Source organism: Xyrauchen texanus, chromosome 11, assembly GCF_025860055.1.
Source record: "Xyrauchen texanus isolate HMW12.3.18 chromosome 11, RBS_HiC_50CHRs, whole genome shotgun sequence".
NCBI classification, from domain to species: Eukaryota; Metazoa; Chordata; class Actinopteri; order Cypriniformes; family Catostomidae; genus Xyrauchen; species Xyrauchen texanus.
In genome coordinates, this window is record NC_068286.1 from 41,316,880 (window position 1) to 41,328,273 (window position 11,394).

Sequence of the window (11,394 nt, forward strand, 5' to 3'; positions counted from 1 at the left end):
CGCAAGCAGCGCTGACGTCACGCTCACGCGGGTTGTTTTCTTCCGAGCCTGTGTACTTCAGACTAGAGCTTAATCTCTCATACTGTCATTAAAACGCAACATACCTTATTTTCTTTTTAAAACCGTCACAAACGTTTTGTATGCATTTCCTATATACATATTTAAACAGGTGTTAGGATACTAATATGATTAAAAACACCACATAGAGCCGCAGCTATTGCTAATGGTGGCGCTGGATATTTGTTGAATTTCTGTTTCATTTCGTCAGACCTCTTAAAACTGACATCTCCAAGAGATTCATTCCTTTAGTTTGTGTTTTGGCAGCCGAGAATGAACTGGATTTTCCCCCTGTCCAAGGGCTCCGGATCGATCCCTCCTCTGAACAGTTTACAGAAACAAAGACAGAGACAGATCGAGTCTCTCAAAGCTGCTCATTCCAAGTAAGTCACACCAAAAGATTAAATGTGTCTCAAAATCTAGTGAGCTGCCTACCTAGACCGCGTTTTTGAACGTGTGTTTGAATGTTACAATAGAACGTACAAACGCGTATATGATACAAAAAATGCTGGGGTCGAACAATCGAAAGACTTTTTCACGACGCTAGAACTTTACAAAATATGTATCTGCTCTTACTGGCCCTATACGAGTGTAATCATTGGTTGTGTGCGTGTGTTCAGGATGTGCTCTCTGCGTTTCAGATTAAAGTATTAGCTCTTCGTAGTTTACTCCAGATCCCTTCTTACAGGTCTTAAATTAGTGGCATGGTACACTGTATTTGTCAACATTCCTCAACAGCCATGCACACACACACACACAGAAGTCAGAAGTTGACATTTAATCATAGAAAACATTCACGGTCTTAGGTCAGTTAGGATCACTACTTTTATTTTAAGAAAGTGAAAAATCAGAATAATAGTAGATGGAATGATTTATTTCAGCTTTTATTTTAGTCATTACATTTCCAGTGGGTCAGACGTTTACATACACTTTGTTTATATTTGGTAGCCTTTAAATTGTTCAATCAAACATTTTGGGTAGCCTTCCACAAGCTTCTCACAATAAGTTGCTGGAATTTTATCCCATTCCTCCAGGCAGAACTGGTGTAAAGGAGTCAGGTTTGTAGGCCTCCTGTCTCGCACACACTTTTTCAGTTGTGCCCAAAAACGTCCTATCAGAATGAGGTCAGGGCTTTGTGATGGCGACTCCAATACCTTGACTTTGTTGTCCTTAAGCCATTTTGCCACAACCTTTGTGGTATGCTTGGGGTCATTGTCCATTTGGAAGACCTATTTGCGACACAGCTTCAACTTTCTGGCTGATGTCTTGCGATGTTTCTTCAATATATCCACATAATTTTCCTTCCTCACGATGCCGTCTATTTTGTGAAGTGCACCAGTCCCTCCTGCAGCAAAGCACCCCCACAATATGATGCTGCCACCCCCATGCTTCATGGTTGGGATGGTGTACTTAATCTTGCAAGCCTCATCCTTTTTCCTCCAAACTTAACAATGGTCATTATGGCGATATTGTTTCATCAGACCAGACTGGAGACATTTCTCCAAAAAAGTAAGATATTTGTCCCCATGTGAACTTGAAAACTGTAGTCTGGCTCTTTTATGGCGGTTTTGGAGTAGTGGCTTCTTCCTTGCTTAGCAGCCTTTCAGGTTGGTGATATAGGACTCGTCTTACTGTGGATATAGATACTTATCTACCCGTTTCCACCAGCATCTTCACAAGGTCCTTTGCTGTTGTTCTGGAATTGATTTGCACTTTTCACAACAAACTACATTCATCATTGGGAGACAGAATGCATTTCCTTCCTGAGCGGTATGATGGCTGCGTGGTCCCATGGTGTTTATACTTATATACTATTGTTTGTACAGATGAACGTGGTACCTTCAGGCTTTTGGAAATTGCTCCCAAGGACTTGTGAAGTCCAAAAAAAAATAATTCTAAGGTCTTGGCTGATTTCTTTTGATTTTACCATGATGTCAAGCAAAGAGGCACTGAGATTGAAGGTAGGCCTTAAAATACATCCACAGGCATACCTCCAGTTGACTCCAATGAGCCAATCAGAAGCTAATTGCCTGAAGCATGACAAAGTATTCTGGAATTTTCCAAACTGCTTAAAGGCACAGTTAACTTTTTGTATGTAAATTCTAGCCCACTGGAATTGTGATATAGTCAATTAAAAGTGAAACAATCTGTGTGTAAACAATTGTTGCAAAAAGTACTTGTGTCGTGCACAAAGTAGTTTGTTAATATTAAATCTGTGGAGTGGTTCAAAAATGAGTTTTAATTACTTCACCCTAAGTGTATGTAAACTTCTGACTTCAACTATATATATATATCATTTTACATCAGCTGTTTTTACTTTACCCTTTAAAATATATTTGTCATTCATAGCACATGATATGTTTTGAAACCTACATTTTGCAATGGTTATTTCATCAAAATCCAATACAAACATGTTCTCTGTTTCTTAGCATGTAACCATAATACTAATCAGCCCATCATATGTGCAAAGAATCAAATGAATGTGATTAAAGTATGATTGTGTCTCATTGTCTTCCCATGTTTGGACAAACTGGTAGTACGTCTCTACAATCATGAGTCGCGAGAGCTGCCTTCAAGTTTTCTGATTGGCTATCACACTCTTTTATTTAGTGGGTCATATTTGTCCATGATTTAATCTTGTACTTGATGTCCTCCACAGTCTCGCAGAAATCCAGAAGGATGTGGAGTACAGACTGCCTTTTACTGTCAACAACTCAACTATTACTGTCAATATGTATGTTAAAAAGTGTTATATATATATAATAATTTTCTTGAATGTCACTGTTGTTTAATATAAAGTTATAATTGCTATCATTCACAGTTTGCTCCCACCACAGTTCCCTCAAGAGAAACCAGTGGTCAGCTTGTTCCCACCAGTAGGTCATCATTTAGTGGACAGTAATAATGGAACTGTGGTTACCAGCCCACTCATAACTAATGTAAGTTTGTTATGATTTATTGTAACTTATGGGGAATCAATTCTTCTGTATGTTATGAATATTTTCTGATAATAGCATAATGTATAACAGAACATGCTGAATCAATTTTACTCAGATCAGCTCACTCTTTTATTGTTTTTTCCTTTTCAATTAAGTTTGGAATGCATTCAGATTTAGGGAAAGTAATTCAGAGTTTGCTAGATGAGTTCTGGAAAAGTCCTCCTGCCTTGATGTCAGGTCCCACCACCTTTCCTTTGTGAGTAGATTACAATATTTTACCAGCATTTACATCATATCCTTTGTCTAATTTGTGCTTTGTTGGTAAAAAGGGACAGTTCACACAAAAATGAAAATTCTGCCATAATTTACTCACTCTCATGCCATCCCATATGTGTTTGACTTCCTTTCTTCTGTGAAACACAAACAGAGATTTTTTTGAAGAACACCTCAGCTCTGTAAGTCTATACAATGCAAGTGAATGATGGCCAGAACTTTGAAGCTCAAAAAAGTAAATTAAGGCAGCATAAAATTAATCCATACCTCTCATGACTTTAGAAGAAGTATGATAGGTGTGGATGAGAAACAAGTCCTTTTAAGTCCTTTTTTAAATACAAATTCTCCTCCCTGCCCTGTAAGTGGCGATATGCATGTAGAATGCGAATCACCAAAAACAAAAGAACAAGAACTCTTAAAGGGATAGTTCACCTGATTTTTATGCAGCTTAAACTGCATGTGCTTTTTGAGCTGAGATATTCTTCTAAAATCTTTGTGTTAACCAGAAGAAATTCATAGAGCCCATTACACTAGGTATTAAGATGCGTTTTGGGTGATCCAGTCACATGTGGTCAGCTCTAAATACAAGTCTAAACGGGGTCTAAAATGTTTTGTGATAGAATCACAAAAAGAAATTACAGAGGTAGTCAAAATTGCATATGACCGCATCACATTTGAGGTGTTTAATCCATCCTGAATGCATCCCAGACAGCAGCGAAGCACCAACCCTCAGCTGTAAAGCAACCACTGTGCAAAAACAAGAATTTTAACTTTTACAAATGGTTACAAGTGGCTTTAAAAGGAAATAATTTCCAATTGGAAAATTGAATTGTGGATGCATACACAAGCATTAGATCCTCTCCATACAGGTGACAACACACACATCTGAAGCTCGGATAATTCTGCTCGAAATGTTGCGTTTGTGCTTAATTACATTTCAGATGCATCTGGGAGAAACAGCGTATGTTTTTTTGGCACGTTGGTCTTTTCTGACATTAATATCATACAGAAACACAGTAACATAGTGATTGATGTATGTCATCATGAAACAGAGTCCATCCCCTCCAAATACGAGCACAAGTGTTTACAGGCGACGCATTTAATTGACCAGGTGTAAACAGCTACGTGTCTCGCCTTACCAAATGTGATCGGATCACACAATACATATCTTAATACCAGGTGTAAAGGAGGTCATACACATCTGGGATGGCATGAGGGTGAGTAAATGATGAGAGAATTTTTGGGTGAACTACCCCTTTAAAACAGTAAAAACTATTTACTTGAATGTTATATTTCTATTCTTGTTCATCTTGTGTCTCAGTTTGTACAAACCATCGGGGATGCCTCCTTATCAAGCTCAGAGCTTCCATTTTGTTCCTGCCTTCCCACCACAGGATGGCCAGCGGCCTATGGGCCCTCCCCCTTTGTCGCATGCAGGAGTGGAGCCTCAACAATCCCCTCTTCGACCAGCAGCACCAGTTTATGGACTCATCACAGACCTCCCTCTTCCTGTACCAACCGCTGACTTCCAGGTACCTAAAGGACATTCATTCCAAAACAGCAACCCTTAAGTGCCTAGGCTTTGTTCACAGTGCACACAATTCTGATACAAATTCGTTTTTGACTGTCTGCACGCTGTTATTTTGTTCAAGCAGTGTAGTCAATTTTCAGTTTCTACAACACCAATTCCCAAAAAGTTGGGACTATGCTAATAAAAACAAAAAGTGATTTGGCAATTATATTCACCCTTTTCTCTATTGAAAGCACTACAACTACACATTATACAATGCTTTACCTAGTGAAATTCATTGAACAATTTGACCAGTTTAAATAACAAGGGAATGTGAAACAGAAGATGTTTAACAGGTGAGGCAATCGTGAAAAATATCATTTTTCTTACTGTCCCAACTTTTGTTCAGTTGCTTTAGTAATGACAAAGGCATCAGCGGGATGCCAGGTGTATGTCTTCGCAACAACTGAGCTGTCGCAACAAGCTGTCATTATGGAAAGAACAATGAAAACTGTAGATTTTGTGGTGCCTAAACTCGAGACATATACACAATATAAGTTATGGAACAAGTATTGCTGTATTTTATGCATTCATATCTAGAGTCTTAGAAACTACTGCATATTGTGTGTTATGTTGAATGCACAGCACGTTCTGAAGGTTGAAAAAAATACTACTTTAATTCTGATCTTCAGTTGAGACTGAGTTGAATTTTCAGACCACTTCCGAATGTGGCTTGGAACGGCTTTGTAAAAATCCGGTGCTATGTTGGGAATTTTCTGTTCAGGCTACAAACAGCTAAACAGATTTAAGTCATATATGTCTAAAATTAGGTTTGGGCTTTCAGTGTGAACTTCCGAAACTAGAGATGGAACATTTGCACAAGTCATTTATGTAGTAGACCTTTCAATCTCCCCTTGCATTTCCTGTCATTTGCTACATATCATTCTTCAGTAAGAAAGTGGCAAGCAAACTGATTTTACAGTAATCCTAAGTGGTTAAAAATAGCATGCAAGTAACTAAAAGCACAAAAAATGTATACATGCTCACTCTTGATTTTTTTCCTTTATTTTATAGTCAGGTCTGAATGGACACATGTACAAGATGCCTGAAATCCCAGATTCCTTTCCAGAACTCTCTGAGATGAGGTACAGTACAACAATCACTGCTTTCCTGTAAATGTTTATTCAGGTTATGTTTATTCATTATTCAGAGATCTATTTTATAGTATATTTGAGTACTGAAAATATCCAAATGAATATAGTGACAGATACTAAGAGGAGATCACTGGAGATTCCCCTAATTCTGTTTTATTTTAACTTAAATTGTTTACATTCTCTAATCATTCTGGGTTTTTATTGTGTGTGTGTGTGTGTGTGTGTGTGTGTGTGTGTGTGTGTGTGTGTGTATGATCTCACAGTGTTTCCCAGCTGAAGGACATGAGCAAAGATGATGTGTTGTTGGAGTTCTTCATGTGTCTGCCTCAGCTAAAACAAGTGACCTCTGACAAAGAAGAGCTGGTCAACAGCATTGTAGAGATAGCCAGTGAGTTTTCTGGGGGGGGTACAAATGCAGATTAGGCTCGTGAGTAATGTTTGGTTGATCATCTTGCCAATGTTTTAGAACAAGAAAAGTAAGCCAGAACAAGTGTTTGTGGTGCTGATAACAAATCTGCAACAAACAATACGCATTGCTATTGCAAGGATCAGTGTTTTTGGACCACGCTGCAAATAACAGGGAATATATTTCACTTCCAGAGAAGAACCTACAGCTGGAGCCTCAACTGGAGGACAAGAGACAAGAGATGCTGTGTAAAGTACGTTCTCGTGTAAATACAGACTTGCACAGTGCCTCAAGCTCACATAGACCAAAACACGTATGGACTATTTGTTCAAAGGCTGAATTATTTAATTATTTGATGTTTTTCCCCTAGTATGAACAACTAACCCAGATGAAGTCAGTATTTGAAACCAAGATGCAGAGGCAACATGAGCTCAGTGAGGTAAAACACACATATGTACACTAGGAACAGAGAGGAATACTCCCTTTTGTTGATTATTCATACATCTGGTGTTGACAAAAAAAAGTTGGACAAGGAAATGGAAGATATAATACCTCAGTCTTTTGCATACATGTGTATGTGTTGTGCTTGTGGTTTCTGTGCATCCATATTGAATGTACTGTATTTCTTTAGGCTCATTTTTTTTTGCAGTACCCTTTGAACTCTACAAATGATCGTGTTGTAATCAAAAGGGTTAGTTTACCAAAAAACAAAAATTCTCTCTTCACTTAGTCACCCTCATGATATCCCAGGTGTGTATGACTTTCTTTCTTCAGCTGAACACATTTGAATCTAAATATCTTTGCTCAGTAGGTCCTTAAAATGCTAGTGGATAGTGATCAGACATTTGAAGCTCCAAAAAGAACAGATAGTCAAAGATAAATGTCATCAATACTACTCCAGCTGTGTGTATCTGTATGATTTTCACAATGGTGTGTTTTTGGGCTTATCCTGGATGTCTCAACTGAGAAAAGAACGTGAGATTATGTTCAACGGACGATGCCATCGCCACAACCCTCCATCTGGCCCTCACCCACCTAGACAATAAGGACTCATACGTTCGAATGCTGTTCATAGATTTCAGCTCAGCATTCAACACAATCATTCCCCAGCACCTGATTGGAAAGCTGAACCTGCTGGGCCTGGACACCTCCCTCTGCAACTGGATCCTGGACTTCCTGACTGGGAGACCTCAGTCAGTCCGGATCGGGAACAGCATCTCCACCACCACCACACTGAGCACTGGGGCCCCCCAGGGCTGTGTGCTCAGTCCACTGCTGTTCACTCTGCTGACTCACGACTGTGCAGCAATGCACAGCTCGAACCACATCATCAAGTTCGCCGATGACACAACCGTGGTGGGTCTCATCAGCAAGAATGACGAGTCAGCATACAGAGAGGAGGTGCAGAGCCAACAACCTGTCCCTGAATGTCGACAAAACAAAAGAGATGGTTGTTGACTTTAGGAGAGCACAAGGTGAACACACTCCGCTGAACATCGAGGGCTCCTCTGTGGAGATCGTCAAGAGCACCAAATTCCTTGGTGTTCACCTGGCGGAGAACCTCACCTGGTCCCTCAACACCAGCTCTATCACCAAGAAAGCCCAGCAGCGTCTCTACTTTCTTCGAAGGCTGAGGAAAGCACATCTCCCACCCCCCATCCTCATTACATTCTATAGAGGGACTATTGAGAGCATCCTGAGCAGCTGCATCACTGCCTGGTTTGGGACTTGCACCGTTTCGGACCGCAAAGCCCTGCAGAGGATAGTGAGGACAGCTGAGAAGATCATTGGGGTCTCTCTTCCCTCCATCAAAGACATTTACAAAAAACACTGTATCTGCGAAGCAACCAGCATTGTGGACGACCCCACACACCCCTCACACAAACTCTTTACCCTCCTGCCGTCTGGCAAGAGGTACCGAAGCATTCGGGCCCTCACAGCCAGACTGTGTAACAGCTTATTCCCCCAAGCCATCAGACTCCTCAATACTCAGAGACTGGTTTGACACACACACACACACACACACACGTGTCCTGAGTTGCACTTTAATTACTGTCACTTATAACTGTCTGCTACCTCAATAACTGCTATGTGCATAGAACACTATCTCATAGTATGTTATGTTTACGTTTTTAGAAACTGTTATCTTTTTGCACTACTGTGTACTGGTCGGCGCTGCACTGTGTCTATTGTCCTGTTCATTGTCAGCCATTTGTTGTACTGTCCCGTACTTTGCACGTTTGCACGTGCACTTTATATAGGTGTATATATAGTTATTTTATATAGGTATTTTATTTCGTTGTGTTGTCTAATGTGGTCCTGTGTTGGTCCTTTGTTGTTTTTATGTAGCACCATGGTCCTGGAGGAACGTTGTCTCGTTTTGCTGTGTACTGTACTAACTGTATATGGTTGAAACGACAATAAAAACCACTTGACTTGACTTGACATAATATGGCAAAACCTATATGTCACATGAGAGACCACTTGAACTCCACCCTCTTAAGAAGTTTACCGGAAACGATGGATTATAGTTAAAAAGTACTTACTGTAAATACTTATATATTTTTTTGGCACCAAAAGCGATTGTGTCACTTTAGAAGACATTAATTTAACAGCTGGTGTCACCTGGATGATGTTTGCTGACAGTGTGTGATTTTTTTGGAGCGTCAAATGTTGTATCACCATCCACTTGCATTTTAAGGACATACAGTTAAGATGTGTTTTTTTTTTTTCATATGTGTTGTGCAGAAGAAAGTTATACACACCTGGGATATTGTGAAAGAATTTTCATTTTTGGGAGAACTATCCCTTTAAGGAAGTGTTTCTATAAATGGGGTATACCAGACTTTCAGAAATATGCAATGGTCATGTTCTGGCACATTCACTTTATTAACTATTACTTATATACACAATGGCAAGGACATTAACAAGGTACCTAGATGTAAATTAAATCTGGAACCTAAGAGGTTTGAATATAAAATGTGTTTTATATATATGTACTAGCGCAAGAATGGAATTTTGTTCATTTCTAATGAAAAATAAAAGAGAAAGTAGTTTACCTTTTAATTGTCATATTTTGATGAAGAAAACTAAATACACCTGTATGGTTTTCATTTTTAATAGTTGTGAGTTAAATATTTTATCCAATATTTTATTATTTCTCTATGCATGCGTAGTTGGACTACGCTAAGGTGAATTGACTAGACAAAATACAGCATGTTCTACATTAAGAGTGACTGTTATGGGTTTAATTGACTTGCAGAGCTGCAGTCTGAGTGCGCTGCAGGCCAGATTAAAGGTAGCAGCTCATCAGGCTGAAGAAGAGTCTGAGGAGAAAGCGGAGAACTTCTTGGAAGGAAAGACAGAGATTGATGACTTCTTAGTCAGCTTCATGGAAAAGAGAACGGTATTGAAGCAACCAAAGCATTGAAACAAATGTTTTTTTACAGTGTACTTACAAATGGAAGTCTATGGGCCAATTATACAGTATCACAATAAATGCTAACAATATACAATTAATTACACTAAATTGAAATGATAGGCATAACACTTAAACTTTGTGTTAAAATGAGTAAAGTTAGTATATCCAATCTTTCAACTATCTTTCAACAAGGGATATCTGGGAGTGGTGGTGGTGTAGTGGTCTAAAGCACATAACTGGTAATCAGAAGGTCACTGGTTCGATCCCCACAGCCACCACCATTGTATCCTTGAGCAAGGCCCTTAACTCCAGGTTGCTCCAGGGGGATTGTCCCTGTAATAAATGCACTGTAAGTCGCTTTGGATAAAAGCGTCTGCCAAATGCATAAATGTAAATGTAAATATCAGGAAAGGGTGACATTATATTCGTAAAAGAACTTTACATGGTGCAAACTCGACCCACAGCAATTGTATTGGTAATAAAATAGCCGAACATTCACCTACATCCACAGAAAAGTTGTCCTCAAAGCACTTTAAGAAAACTACAAGCTGCATATTTCTGCTTTTTTCTTCATCTCTGGAATGCATTTCCATAGACTTCCAGTGTAAATGTGGGTTTTCTTCATCTTTAACAAACAAGTTCAAATTATTTTCAGTGGTAATTGACAGTTAGGACATAGATGCTGTTCATATATTTAACCCAGACTGTTCCTTTACAGTTAAAAAGGTATGAATTTCCTACAAGATCTTTGACCTTTTCGTACCTTCTTTTTCAGCTATGCCACTGCAGAAGAGCCAAAGAGGAGAAGCTTCAGCAATGCATGAACACACATGGACAGTTCCCCACCACTCATTAGAATGAATGTCCCTCTTTCCTTTGAGGAAGGTAATTTACTTGTTTTATTTCCTTAATTCAGCAGGTCTTTACTCTTGTGTCTGGATTAAAAAAAAACATTGTATTCTTTATCACAGGTTTGGGATCAATCTACCAGCAGACCAGTGAGCTCTTGAGACAAGCAGCACATCTTGTGGTCTACAGCATTGATTGGGCAAACCCAGATACCTTATGAAAAGAGAGCTAGACTTCATTCTTCTATGAAAGTGATTTTGCACAGGATTACAAAAGTGTTAGGCTCACACTTGTTGAGTTGACTGGATATGCCCAGTCTGGCTCCGACCCAACGGCTGTAATCAGAGGAGAGCAATCTGTGTTTAATAGGTGTCAGAAACAGGCTGAGTTTAAAACGTAATAGTTCAGTTTCACTTGATGATATAAAAAATGGGGTTGGGCCTTATATGCACTTGATTTTGAACAATGTTAATGCAGCTGGAAATGTAACTTCGACACAAGCATACTGTATTTAATAATGTTGATAAAAGGCTTTATTATAAGTAGACATTGTATTATATGTTTATTTAATTTGATAGGTTAATAAAACATTTAGAAGTATCCCGATATGGTTAAAATGTGGATTTGTATGGTCAAAAATTATACTTCCATTAGACACCAGAAGCATTTTAGAGTGTTATGTTTGTGTGTCAGATGTTCTCTCCTGAATTTGGCGCTAATGATCCAACTGCTTGAATATGGCTTGCAAAGAGAAGTCACTCATGTCAGCTCAGGATCTGGTTTAA

The 11,394-nt window shown here is 39.0% G+C and overlaps 1 protein-coding gene across 1 annotated transcript; it reads left to right on the forward strand.

Moving 5' to 3' along the window:
* Positions 1-11,212, forward strand: LOC127651765 (vacuolar protein sorting-associated protein 37A-like). The gene is made up of 12 exons (XM_052137774.1): positions 1-440; positions 2,717-2,791; positions 2,879-2,996; positions 3,152-3,252; positions 4,591-4,801; positions 5,854-5,924; positions 6,197-6,321; positions 6,534-6,592; positions 6,710-6,778; positions 9,602-9,745; positions 10,536-10,645; positions 10,732-11,212. The coding sequence occupies exons 1-11, from the start codon at positions 331-333 to the stop codon at positions 10,614-10,616; spliced, it is 1,164 nt and encodes a 387-aa protein (XP_051993734.1). The 5' UTR covers positions 1-330; the 3' UTR covers positions 10,617-10,645; positions 10,732-11,212.
* Positions 11,213-11,394: the final 182 nt, after the last annotated feature.